Below are 14,235 nucleotides of genomic sequence, written 5' to 3'. Positions count from 1 at the left end.
GTATTTGGATCCCACACATTTGAAAATTATTAGGTCATGTCCATGTCAAGAAAAAGAAAAGCAAAGTCATTGTCTAGGATTAATGGCATATTGAAAAAAAGGCAAAAGTCGAAGTCAAATGTATGAGATCGAAAAATTTTTATGTCATTTATAGTTTTGTTTCCTTCAAATATTAATAAAGAGTTCAATATATATATATATATATATATATATATATAAGCTAAGACTTTCTTCTAATATAAATATAGTAGGACTTCATTTTTCTTATTACATTCATCTCTTTGATAACATATAGTTAAGTTGTTCTACTTTTATTCCAAGTACCAATTAATCTTGATTCTCTTGCAGGATTTTTTTCATGGCTGTTTCGATGATTCATGAAGCCTCCACCTCAATTTCTCGATGTACTTATCATGTATTTTTGAGTTTCAGAGGTACCGATACGCGTAAAAACTTCACAGATCATCTTTATACAGCATTGGTGCAAGCAGGAATTCACACATTTAGAGATGATGAAGAAATTGAGAGAGGGAAAAATATAAATGATGAAATTGAAAAGGCGATTTTATATGAATCAAAAATTTCTGTCATTGTATTTTCAAAGAATTATGCTGCATCAACATGGTGTCTTAACGAACTTGTGAACATACTAGAACGTAAGAAATCCTCTCAACACATTGTTTTACCTATTTTCTACGATGTCGATCCAACCCAAGTCAAAAAGCAGACAGGAAGTTATGCAGAAGCATTTGCCAAACATGAAGAGTGTTTCAAATCCGAAATGCACATGGTACAAAGATGGAGGATTGCTTTAAAAGAAGTTGCGAATTTTGGAGGCATGGTTCTACAAGATAGGTACATATATATATGTATATAACTAATCAAGTTCCATATTATATTGCATACTCCCTTCTTAAAAGTTGCAAATTTAATTTACATGCCTAATTGTCCATTATTTCATGACATTAATTCTGTTGTCTATTATTATAGATCCATATTGAAAAGTCAAACAAATTTATTAACTACTTAAATAATTTCAGAAGAAGAGAAAATAGAAAAAGCTGCAATTCAAATTGTCGTATATTGCTTGAATACATTAAAAAGTAGGCATACTAGAGGTATAATTATTTAGGAAAGAAAAAAATAGATATAAAAGATTTGTAAGTTGAATTGAAATTTCAGTGATAACCAAAAAAGTTTTAAAATGTAAAACTCAAATCCTAATTTTTTGGAAAAGTAAATTAATATTATTAATATATCCTTTTTAATATTTCGTAATTTTATTATTTTATTTAAAATTTTTATAATTTTACCAATCGTTAATACTAATTCAACTATTTACATTTTATTAGTTTAGATTATTTACTGTAGTTAATCATTTTTATCTCATATTTTAAATTTCTTTATGCTTAATATTCTAAGTGGGTAGTATTTAAAAAAAAAATTCTGCAGGTAGTATAAGATTCATGTATGTGTATATGTCTCTCTATGTTTGTCTTTCTTTCTTTTTTTTTTTTTTTTTGAATTTTTTCTTGATAGAATATGTTTGTCTTTCTTATATCTTCTCTTTCTATTTATTTACAAAGGTGTTTTGTTCATGAGTCGGGATTACCAACCTTTCATTTTAAAAGTCAAAACTAATTTCTTAAACCCACGGAACATTGTTTATCTCACTAAACTTAACGTTTCCCCCAACTCTTTCTCACTTACTTATAACCTCTTTAATCTTTCACAAAAAAGTACATCTCGCACTTACAAATCACATAAAAATTACATCTTTCTTAAAATTTTAATGCTTAGGACATACTTTATATTTATAGAGTCAATTACTTTATTACCAATAAATTTTATTTACCACAAACTTCTACCCATTAAGTTTATTTATCAATTAAATAAATTTAATTTTCAAATAATTCATCGACCAATAAAATCTTAACAAAATCTAAACTTATTATATATTATTTCCTAATAAAATAACAATTTATTGAGAGAATTTTTTTCAAATTGTCAAGATTTTTACATTCATATATTAACTTTTAGATATGAAAATTCCAACATTCCTACCCATAAGAACACTTTGCTTGATAATGAAAAGGTTCAATGAGAGTCCTCAAGTTGAGCTAGCTATAGTTGATTAGTCAAATCGTTCTTTTAGATTATTTTCGAAATTCACTTGGATTTGTATTTATCTTTATTTCTCTAACTTTAATCATTGATCGAAGAATTTACAAAACATGTAGAATATTAATCCCCTTCTTTTGAAGGATTGTAAGAAATCTTTAAGTATTGCTGAATCTTCAGTGGATACTAATGCAATCTTAGATCAAGATAGTATTTATTGGTTAATCTGGATGTGTGTAGTGTAGAAAGCCCTTGATAAAGAAAATGTTAGGTGAGTTTTGCAATGATATGGTATGCTTCAACTAGATAACAATGGAAGTGTTGAGATGGTTTACATGGATGGATAATTGTGATTCGCGCCAATTCTTCAAACTTATTATTGAATTTTATGATGATAATGATGTTGTTGATGATAGCGAAGATGACTGTGATGTTAATAACAAGTCTGATGATGAGTGCTTATTAACCTGAGAATAAATTGAAAAATTTTAGAAAGAAAGAAGAAACATAAAAACTTTAAATAGAGTAGCAAGAATCTAAGGTTAATAACGAGCCTTATGACGAGTGCCTAGGATCTAAGGTTAATATTTGCGTTCCTAATCCTCCTATAATCACTACAAATGATATCTACATTTCTAATAATGGTATACGAATGAAACGTTTAGAGTTAAAGGTATTAATAATTAATCTCTCAATTTAAATCATAATTTATGGATTTAAATTATGGTTGTGTATAATTTTTTTTTATATCACATTGCATTTATTATAATTGTGAATATAATAGATATTATTATGATCATCGTGATCGTAAATCTTTTTCACATTTGTAAAATTTTTTATTAAATATAATATTTATAATTGTAATCATAAAAAATATTTTTTATTATTTTTAAAGTAGTTAATAAAAATCTAAAGTTTTTTATTTATATAAAACAATTACTTACAATTTTTTGACATATTATAGTAAAATATTAATATTTAAAAATTTAACAACTTACAAATATCAAAATAATAAAACGTGTAATTAAATCCTAATAAAAATCAAAGCTAATAAATAATGAAATTTATGTATTAATTGTTTAATAGTTTTTCATCTAAATTATAAAATAATATTCTTTTTAAATTTCCAATAAACCCTTTAATCATAAATTTCTTAATCTATAAATCAAAATAATTTGCCAAAACTTCTCAATTTTAACACATTTTTTCTCTCTCTAATTTTTTATTGGTTTAAGCATTAACCGAGCCTAACCCCCGTCGAACTCCTCACTACATCCAAAATTTTCTTGCAATTAAAAGTGCAAATGAACCACCCTCCTCTGCACCCTTCAAAATCTCACTCTGTCTCGACTCAAACCAGCCATGGCAGCCAACTAGCTTCTACTCAATGCATGCTATGGCTCCTTTGATTTCTTCTTTAATCCAACCACCACAGCCCTAAACCCGCGCCCATGGAGTGCTCATGTATGGGTTTTTTAAATTTTAGAGTTTGAAGCAAAATTTCTTAAGGCCTCAGTTCTTCTTAAGTCCTATACAACACAAATTTGTAGAAACTTAAACAAAGAAAAAGGTAATTTTAAGTTTTTTGCTTTTACTTGCTTTCAATAATTTCTTCTTGATCTCTGATTGAGGTTGATTTTTTACTAAACTAGGCTTTGTTTTCTGTTTTTTAGGGCTTTATTTTGCTAATTTTAAGTGAAATTTTAATGTTTGTGGATTAAAAAACAAATTTCTTTTCATCAAGTCTAGGAAAAAAAAATGTAAATAGCCCCAATTGCAGATGAAAATGAGTAATTATCAATAAACTTATAGAACAGGAATAGGAGGAACGGTAGATCATAACAGTAGCTAGTTGTGTTTCTGATGCTATTGATGAATAAACGTTGGAAGTCGAATGAAAATACTATTCAATTCTTTTTTTCTTATTTTACTCTAGCATAATGTTGCGGTTTCTTTTATAGGGGGTTCTCACTTGGGTTTTGCTGCTATGCTTTTTTTATGTTCTAAGCTCTTTGATTGTCTTATTTTGTTGGGACATTGCATTATCTTTTGGATTGGTTTATTGGCTCTATACTTAGTAAGTTATTAGCATCTTAGGTTTGTATTAAGACTTCCCACTTGGTAGAACTTGCCTTAATTGTATTAATAACATATTTATTATTGCCTTTAGAAACTTTTGAGTCAAATTCCTTTTAGTATATCCTATATTATTCCACATTAAATATCACAAGAAGAAAAAAGTTATAATGACTAAGGATAAAGATGTAATTTTATTGAAACCAACAAACTTTTCTTACACCTTCAAGAGGAAAAAGTTTTAAGACTGTTAAATCTTAAGTTCATGTCTCATCGTATGTAAGTTTCATTAAAATTTGTATTGGTTTATTAATTTATGTTGTTTGTTTCTTAATTTTTAAAATGTATTAGGTTGATCATATATGTTGAATAATTTAACACTTATCTCTTAAAATTTGTAGGCACGAGTCACAATTTATTCAAGATATTGTTAAGCAGATTCAAAATAAGCTCTATCACACCGCTTTATACGTCCCTTCTTATTTAGTTGGAATAGATTCTCTTGTGACACGCATTAATCGGTGGATAGAAGAAGATGGATCACATAACACAGGCATTGCAACAGTTTGTGGAATTGGAGGGATTGGGAAGACAACCATTGCCAAAGTTGTTTTCAATCAAAACATCCAAAGATTTGAAGGTTATAGTTTCCTTTCTGATGTTAGAGAAATGACTCAAGAGCGCAATGGCTTGGTTCGTTTGCAAAGACAACTTATTTCAGATATCCTTAAGGGAAAAGCAAACAAAATCCACAGTGCAGATGATGGAATTCTTAAGATCAACGAAGCTGTATGTTGTAGAAGAGTTCTTATTGTTCTTGATGATGTCGATGATTTGGAAAACATAACTAAAATAATTGGAATGCGAATATCCTTTTTTCCAGGAAGTAAAATCATCCTAACTAGTAGGCGTCGACATCTGCTAAGTGGTCCTTTTATTACCCAGATGTTTGATTTGAAAGAATCATCCAGTTATGGAGACTTAAGCAAAGTGTTTGAAGTAAAAGAATTAGCTTTCAATGAATCACTTCAACTTTTTAACTGGTATGCCTTCGGCCACAACTCTATAACTGAGAGTTTTATGGAGTATGCAAGCAATATAGTCAACTACTGCGCTGGGCTTCCATTAGCTCTTCAAGTTTTGGGTTCTTCTCTCTCTGGCAAAAGTATGAGTGTATGGAAAAGTGCATTGGAGAAATTGGAAGCAATCCCTGATAGCAAAATTCAAAAGATTCTACGAGTAAGCTATGATTCCCTTCAAGATGATCATGATAAAAATTTATTCCTTGACATAGCTTGCTTATTCATTGGGAAGGATAGAGATTATACAGCTACAATTTTGGATGGTTGTGATTTCTATACAACAGTTGGAATTGAAAATCTCATAGGCAGGTCTCTCTTAATTATTAATGAAAAAAACAAGCTAATGATGCATCAAATGGTTAGAGATATGGGAAAGGAAATTATTCGCCAAGAATCTCCTGATCCTGGAAAACGCAGTAGGTTGTGGGATAAGGACGCATTCGATGTAATAATAGAAAAAATTGTAAGAGACTTTATTTTAATCTACTTGTTTCTTGCATGTATCTTTTTAACTTTTATCATACAACTGTTTTTTTTCAATTTTTTTTAAGATACACTCTCTGATCCAGGGTTCAAAAACAATTAAGTCTCTCACTGTCGACTTACAAGGATTGCTAGAAAACAAGTCTAAACGGACAACTCCAGGTCTACATTTTGCAAAGCATTCAAAAAATCGATTTGTCATGTCAAATGAGGTTGATATAGAAACTGAAGCATTTGCAAAGATGCAGAGACTTAAACTACTTCAGTTGGATTATGTAAAACATAAAGGAGACTTCAAAGACTTCCCCAAAGGTTTAATATGGTTGCGCTGGCATGGATTTCCTCTACAATCTCTTCCAACAGATTTTGATATTAAGAGGCTAGTTGTTCTTGACATGCGCAACAGTAACCTTAAACATTTTTGGAAGGATACCGAGGTATGATAAGTGATAACCACTAATTTCTCTTTCCATTTTTTTTTTTGAAGCAATAACACATTTCTAAAAAGAGTTTTTTTTTTTTCTTTTTTACAGTGTCTTCCAAATCTAAAGATCCTTAATCTAAATCATTCACATGGCCTTCTCAAAACCCCAAACTTTTTAGGACTTCCAAGTCTTGAGAAGTTGATGCTCAAAGATTGCATAAAGTTGACTGAGGTTGATGAATCCATTGGTGAGCTAAAGGTACTTACTTTTTTAAGCCTTAAAGGTTGCAAAAACCTTATGAAACTTCCAAGAACAATTGGTTTGCTATTGTCTCTTGAAGTGCTTAGTTTATCTGGTTGCTCAAGACTTGATGATATTCCTAGAGAGTTGCAAAATATGAAATCATTAAGGGTGCTTAATTTAAATGAAACTGCCATATGTCAATCGAAATCGTGGATATCTTGGCTATCACTGAAAAGAAGCAAAGAATTGGGTTTCTTTTGGGCATCTTTACCATGCTCTCTGGCAAAGTTGAGTCTTGAAAGTTGCAAACTATCTTCTGATGTCATGCCCAATGATTTTAGCAGCTTACCTTCCTTGAAGTTTTTAAATTTAAGTAAAAATCCAATCCATAGCCTGCCGAAGAGCATTAGTAGCCTTACAAAGCTTAATGAACTTCGACTGACTTCTTGCTCAGAGCTCCAACTGATTCCAAAGATTCCAATATTCAGTCCATTCACGGGGGTTTACATGTCATCGTCTCCATTAACGCACGTGCTTTCAAGTTGGCAATGTCTAATGTCTTGGAAAAGGTGTTATATTTTCGGATGTGAAAAGCTAGCTGAGGTTGAAGGTGTGTTCAAGTTAGAACCAATTGAAAACTTTGAAGTGGAACAGATTAAAAACTTATTCAACATTGTTTCTATCGACAGCAATAAAGTGCAACTTTTTAACTACCTAACAGACATAAAAGTAGTTACGACCCCACAGGTCTTTTCCCCATCTCTCTTACGTTTTTATATCCTTTTTCATCTTTTGTTTGCTCATATTACTTGGTCAATATATTCCTAATTAACTAACAATTTTGATGGATCAGGTAATACATGAATGCGGTATAACTAGCACTTTTATTTTGGGAAGTGAGGTTCCAATCTGGTTTGAGCATCGCACTAAAGGGCCTCGGATTGCTTTTTCTTTGCCCACACCATCTCATCCTGGTGAAAAGATAAGTTGCTTCAAGTTTTGCATCGTTTTTTCCCTCGTTAGTGATCAAATTTTCGAATTTCAACCTAGTCTTTCTATTTTTAATGAGACCAAGGACATCAGGCAGCGTTATTTCTCTAATTTCATTGGAATTCCTGAAACCAAGAATAACACAATGTCATGGTTAATCCATTGGCCAACAATGGGCTTACATTTGGAAGGTGGCGATTTTCTGAGCTGCACAGTATCAAATTTTATTTTCAATGTTAGAGAATTTGGTGTTACATGTGAATCAGAAAACATCAGATATGAACATGACTTTCCACACTATATTCCAGGTATGAGTATGATAGCAAGGAATAGTAATTAATCTGTTTCTAATTTTTTGTCCAAAGTGGGAGTATTTGACATTTTAATTTTAATTTTAGCTTTTAATATCTATTAACTACAACGAACTATTAATTTTTTCCTTTTTACAAAAAAAAAAAAGAAAAGGAAAAATGTCCTAAATATAAGATATATGAGGAGTACTGGGTTTGAACAATATAATCAAAAATAAGTTTATATAATTTCAGGTTGAATTTTCAACGGTATATCTATACAAACTACCTTTTAATATTTTTGAAATTCACAGTATATAAAGATTAAGGATAATGGATTATACATTAATAAGAGTGGTTAATACAATTTACTTTAGTGATACTAAACTAGGGATATCTAAGTTTTAGAATTAATATTTGGATATGCATGATACTTGATTATCATTAACGTTGATATATAAACAGCACATTCACATCTTTCAGGCAATGAACTTGTAAGTAGAGATATCGAGTTGGAACTAACTGATCACTTACTCAGTTTCGACTCCTATGAAAATGTTAAAGTGCAAGTTTGCAATTATTCAGATGAATCAGAAATGGTTGCTTCCCCGCAGGTTCCCTTTTCACTTTTCCAAGTTTTTCACTTTATATATTACCATTATCTTTTTTTTTTTTGTTCTCTCTCACTCTCTTTTAGAACTGATTCTATAATTCAATGCTACAGGTATTACACGATTGTGGCATAATTACAGCTTCTAATCATGGAGCTAATGATACTCTATATTATCAAGGTGGCAGGCCTAAGATTTCAATTACAGTGCCCCCAAACTCTAGTCAAAAGATCAGCTGGCTAAAATCGATTATCATTCTTGCTACCAACAATGATGAGACATTTGAATTTTTGCCACGAATTGAAATCGTGAACGAGACGAAAGGTACAAAGTGGACCTATTCTAAACATTTTATTGGAATTCCGGAAACCAGCAACGATTTATATTGGTTAACTAGTTGGAGATTTAGGGGTGATGAACTAGAAGCTGGTGATCGTATTAGCCTTACGGTGCTTTCAGATTCACGTGTACTACACTCTGGTTTTGACGTCGTATATGATTCTGAGCCAGATGACAAGTGCAAGCAATTGATGAGTAAATGTTCTAGTTTCTTTTCTAGAGTTTTTTTTTATTTTTTCTTCAAATCCCAAAGAAACTTGTATAGGATGCAGAGTTTAGTCAAATGCTGATTAATGTAGGATTTCATTGGAGCAAATCAAAATTTTGGCTTAATCGGGGCTCGCTTGGCTTGGCTAGCGTAAAGCAGAATGGCCTCCTGTCGTATTTTCATCTGTGATTTTTTCGTGTATGATACTGATATTGATATTTTCTCTTCATTGATAAAGAAACCTGGCAATGAGTCCCCTCTTGGCGTATTAAAGTTGAACGTTGATAGTTCTGTAAATGAGGTAAGGTGCTGATGGAGTTCTTGATGAGTTCAACCAAATGCATAGTTTATTGCAAATTTGGAGGCTGTTGTAACAATGTTTTTGGGATTCTCAATATTTCTGTTCCTATGCCTTAATAATCGAAACTGATTTTCTTGGGAAAATTATTGTTGCGCTCAGCTTCATGATTAGCGGACACGTCCCAAGTGGTATTTCATTTTTGACCTTCAGCTCCACAATTCTTCCCTTCGTCAACAGCAAATCGGCAAAAGTCTAGGTTTGGGATTGAAATTTTTCTTATTTCATTTTTTTATTTTGCTTTCGAGTTTTGTTTCCTTAAAAACAAATTAATCAAAGAGTTGAAAACAAAATCGTACTTATTATATACTCAAGTTATTTTACATTAAATCTATCCAAAGATTGGAGTATTTGTCTAAACTCAAAGACACTTGATTCTTTAACAGATTTGAACAAAAATATTAAATTTATGAGTGATAAAAATATAAAAATATAATACGTATTTAAAATTCAAGTCAAACCTTGATTTTAATATTTAAGGCCTTAATCCAACTCAATCGATTTAACTCGATAATTATATATTATAAATATATAATAAAAAATATACTTAATATTAATAAATAAATAATATTTAACTCGATTGATTCAACTTGATAATTATATATTATAAATACGTAATATAAAATACATTTAATATTAATAAATAAATAATATCCAAGAATGTCCTAATTGTTAATAAAATAAAAAAACTCTCATTTCTTTGAAGTTTTTCAGATTTCAAAGAGAAAATAAAAATTTTATTTTACCTTATTTACCTTTACTTAATTACATTTTTAAACTGCATAGACAACATTATTTGTCTTAAAAATATAGTAATTTTATATGTTGTTTTTTTATTCAATCTTCATAATTCAATAAAAACATTTTTTTAAGATAAAACGTAATTATTCTTAAAAATATAAAAAATTATTTTATAGAATTAAATAAAAATGACATTTTTATAAAAAAAACAAAAAATTTTTGTTTAAAATATGAAAAATTTTATTTTTTAAAATTTAACAAAAATGATATTTTAATATTAAAAATGCAATCTTTATTTAAAATATGAAAAAATTTTCAAAATTTAACAAAAATAATGTTTTTAAAATAAAAAATGATTTTTATTGAAAATATGTTCAATAAAACCTAAAATACTTTTACTTAAATAATTTAATAAAAATATTAAATAAACAATTTACATGTTAAATAAATAAAATTTTAAATAATTTATTTATTCACATGTTACTCACATAAATATTATGAATATCATGTGTTATCATTTCTCATCAAAAATAATATAATAAAATATTTTATTAGGTAATCTTATATTCTTCTAAACAAACATAAAAATCTTAAATTTTTTAAGATCAACAAAATTCAAAAATCACACATTTTCTTTCAATATATTTTTTTCGGAATTACTTTCTCCCAAAATCTAATAATTCAGGAAATAAATGCCACTAAAAAGTAGAGTAAATAAACTATAGGCTAATGAATAAGTATATTTGGTCAGAAGAAAATATGATTACATAAAATAGTTTCGATAATGTAAGATACCGGCATTTGGTTCAACTGGTTGGAATGTAAAATTCATGCTCAATAAACTTCATTCCTTGTAAGTAAATGTCACACAACTTTACCGAGTGAAAGTCAATGTCATGTTTTTTTTTTCTTTAAAAACATATTGCCCCTTTTCAAAATCTGTGAAAAGAACAAACAGCATTTGCTATCCATCTCAACTGCAAAATTCATCACATCTAATTTAGCGCCAAAAGGAAATGTCAAAAAAAGAGAGATGGATCCCATATATTATACAAGGAAATGGAAATAAGAACACAAAACTAATCAACGATATATGCCAAGAGGAAATTTCGAAAAAAGAGAAAAAGATTCCAAAGATTAAACAAGGAAATGAAATTAAGACCATAAATCTAATCAAATGGTATATCTAATACATACTGAATCGGAGTTCACACAAGTTAACAATTTTGTTCAGATAAGTGGAATCCAATTATATTTTTGGCCGTTTATTACTGCATACCAATTTGTACCGAAAAGAAAATCAAGCAAATACATATTATTTTCAATCACTCCACCCAATTCCTACGACAGGAAGAAGAAAATTCAAACAAATTCATTTTCGTTTTTTCTACCTCTCTTGTATAAGTTATAACAGGTTAAATAAATGAAGAATTGTAGTGCTGAGGGCCAAAAACTAAAATACTACTTGGGATGTGTCCGTTAATCATGAAGCTGAGGGCCATAATTAAGGCTAGCTTTTTCTCTAACTCTGCATTTTTATTTTTTTTTCAATATAATATTTAGTTCAGATCAGCATTAAGCTTGAAAGTGACTTTTGCGTTAAAAATTTGCTGTTGACTAAATCTCATTGTCAAAGAACAAAAAGATTGACTTTTTTGTGCAAACATTTATTTTGTAAATACAAATAAAAAAACTCCTAACAGATGGATGAAAATAAGAGATAGGACTTTAAGTACTGAGACTCAAATCTGAATTTAGAAATATTATCTCTTAACAAAGGTTATATGAACTGACTGAATTACTCTTTAATCTCTCTAAATTTTTATTATTTTACACATATCTTTTTGAACATTTTAATTCACCACATCATTTTTCACAACAATACCAAATATTTAAAATTCTTAAAATTTTTTAACCACAACAAAAATGCCAAACTAAGACCTGTTGCGCCTGAAGCAATAATCACAACAATACAGAAGCAATAGACAACAATCAATAATCAAATACGTAGAAAAAATAAAGCACACCAAGATTTACGTGGAAAACCCTCTAGTGTAGAGGAAAAAAAGCACGGGCCACCAGAAAAATTTTCACTATCAAATAATAGTTATACAAAATTCTTCTCTAGCTAAAACTAGAGCTAATCAACAACTAGAGAAACAATTGGAGAAATCTTACAAAATAAGTGACTTAACAAATACACCCTGGATTTGTTCCTAGAGAGCTTCAAACCTGATCTTCACCGTTCAGAATGTAGAACTCTGAATCATAAACCTCCTGACAAGGTTCTAACTCAATCGAACCACGGATCGACTTCCGTTCAACCAACTCTCCCTTCTCCTTTTTCTCTCTCTGCTTTTCCTGGCTTTTCTTCTTTCTCTGCTTGGTTTTTGACACACACTTAAAACAATCCCACCTCTTTTTTATTAAGTAGCTAGGGCTCTGTGTAAAATAAAAGATCAAGGCCTATGGCCTTTACTTGGTCCAAAACCACTTACATGGGACTGGACCCCATTTTCCTAACAATCTCCCCCTCCAGCCCCATTAGGAGGAGATTCATCACCATAGCAATTTCATTTGGAACTTACCTTGGCCAGGGAACTCATTCCGGCCAAGTTATTACAAAGCTCAAGCTTTTCCCTGGGAAGTTTAACAAGATCATAAGTACCATTCTTTCGTAATGACTCCATCTCTTCTTTCATTGCTTTTAACCAGTGCTCTCTATCCGGAGTAGCCTGCACACCTTGAAAGCTTTCTGGCTCACTTTCACTAGTAACTAAAATAAAATCTGAACTTAGATACCTGGTAGATGGCCTGCGCTCTCTAGTAGATCTCTTGGGCTGAGACTCTACATCACTTGATGTCGAAGGTAGCTCCCCCTGCTCAACACTCTCAGGTAGAGAGGATTGCTCTCCTTGCTCAAAACTAATAGCATCTGGCTCATCACCAACTGTAGCTCTTTCCTGTGGAATCCCTATCGGTGTTGAAACATCACACTCAACAGTAACCTATGTAGTCTTCTTATTTTTCTCAAGATCTGCTATGATTTCTTTTTCATGAAAGACCACATCTCTACTTCTAACTGTCTTTCTCTTTACTGGATCACATACCCTGTAACCAAATTCTTCATCACCATATCCTACAAACACACATTGTGTGGCTTTACTGTTAAGCTTTGATCTCTGTTATTTCGGCACATGCATGAATGCTTTACACCCAAAAACTTTCAAATGAGAGTATGAAGTATCTTTTTCTGTCCACTCTTTCTGGAATGTCAAAGCCCAAAGGAACTGATGGTGACCTGTTAAGTAAATAACAAGCTGTGTTGACTGCTTCACCCCAGAATGACTTTGGTAATTTTACCATCCTCAACATACATCTGACTTTTTCTATAATGGTGCGATTCATTCTTTCAGCTATACCATTATGCTGCGGTGTTCCAGGTTCTGTCCTCTCATGCCTGATCCCATACTTTGAGCAATACTTTTCAAAGCCTTTAGATGTGTATTCTTCACCATTATCAGTTCGAATACACTTCAAGGGTAACCCTATCATCCTTTCAACCATGGCATGAAATTTTTGAAAATACTACAGTACCTGACTTTTGTATTTCAACATATACACCCAAGTCTTACGTGAAGGATCATCAATAAAAATAACAAAATATCTGCTACCACCTAATGACTCAATCTCAATGGGACCACATACGTCATAATAAATTAATTCTAATCTATTTTCTTTTCTCTGAGAACTTTTACAAAAAGAAACTCTATGATGCTTACCAAACAAACAATAATCATATGAATTGAGAGACATACCTTTGGTCAAGGGAATGAGAGAGTGCCTTGCTAAAACCTGTAACCCTTTTTCACTCATGTGTGTCAGCCTCCTGTGTCTTATACATTGTACAGCATAGTTTTTCCCTTGCAACTACCATAGATCCTTTGAGAAGCTTCCACTATCCATTCTTTTTTCGGCTTTCATATCTCTCCTTATCAAGGACATTAATAGCAAGCAAGTTCATTCTCATATCTGGAATGTGTCTGACATCCCTCAAAGTCAACATGCAGCCTGTACTAGTTTGTACAACAATATCACCAATCCCAACAATCTGTGACACACTCTTGTTTTCCATCTTGGTACAACCAAAGTCTCCTGCTTTGTAAGTTGTAAACAACTCTCTCTTAGGAACACAATGATATGCCACTCCTATGTCAACTATCCACTCAATGCCGGGATCACTAACATGATTACAATCACCATGTGTA

At 30.8% G+C, this 14,235-nt stretch overlaps 1 protein-coding gene and 1 pseudogene across 2 annotated transcripts; both read left to right on the top strand.

Moving 5' to 3' along the window:
* Nucleotides 1-240: 240 nt before the first annotated feature.
* Nucleotides 241-9,097, top strand: LOC149514989 (disease resistance protein RPV1-like). Of its 2 annotated transcripts, none has more exons than XM_089743275.1 (7): nucleotides 241-855; nucleotides 4,599-5,742; nucleotides 5,849-6,199; nucleotides 6,296-7,177; nucleotides 7,284-7,728; nucleotides 8,194-8,324; nucleotides 8,435-9,097. In XM_089743275.1, the coding sequence occupies exons 1-7, from the start codon at nucleotides 359-361 to the stop codon at nucleotides 8,948-8,950; spliced, it is 3,966 nt and encodes a 1,321-aa protein (XP_089599401.1). In that variant the 5' UTR covers nucleotides 241-358; the 3' UTR covers nucleotides 8,951-9,097. The 2 variants fall into 2 exon arrangements, with proteins under 2 accessions (XP_089599401.1, XP_089599403.1); XM_089743277.1 differs by lacking the exon at nucleotides 241-855 and adding an exon at nucleotides 3,286-3,691.
* The window catches only part of LOC149514988 (uncharacterized), a 29,540-nt pseudogene continuing 24,333 nt past the window's right edge, over nucleotides 9,029-14,235 (top strand).

The sequence above is a fragment of the Durio zibethinus genome, chromosome 14, assembly GCF_047325235.1.
Source record: "Durio zibethinus cultivar Kanyao isolate XHJ-2024 chromosome 14, ASM4732523v1, whole genome shotgun sequence".
NCBI lineage: Eukaryota > Viridiplantae > Streptophyta > Magnoliopsida > Malvales > Malvaceae > Durio > Durio zibethinus.
The sequence above is the reverse complement of the archived record's forward strand: the minus strand, read 5'-3'. Positions and strand labels throughout refer to the sequence as shown.

Coding starts and splice junctions, on each gene's coding strand:
- LOC149514989 (XM_089743275.1), top strand. CDS start 359: ATGGCTGTTTCGATGATTCATGAAGCCTCCACCTCAATTTCTCGATGT. Junction 7,178..7,283: donor AAGTAGTTACGACCCCACAG/GTCTTTTCCCCA, acceptor TTGATGGATCAG/GTAATACATGAATGCGGTAT. Junction 7,729..8,193: donor CTTTCCACACTATATTCCAG/GTATGAGTATGA, acceptor CACATCTTTCAG/GCAATGAACTTGTAAGTAGA.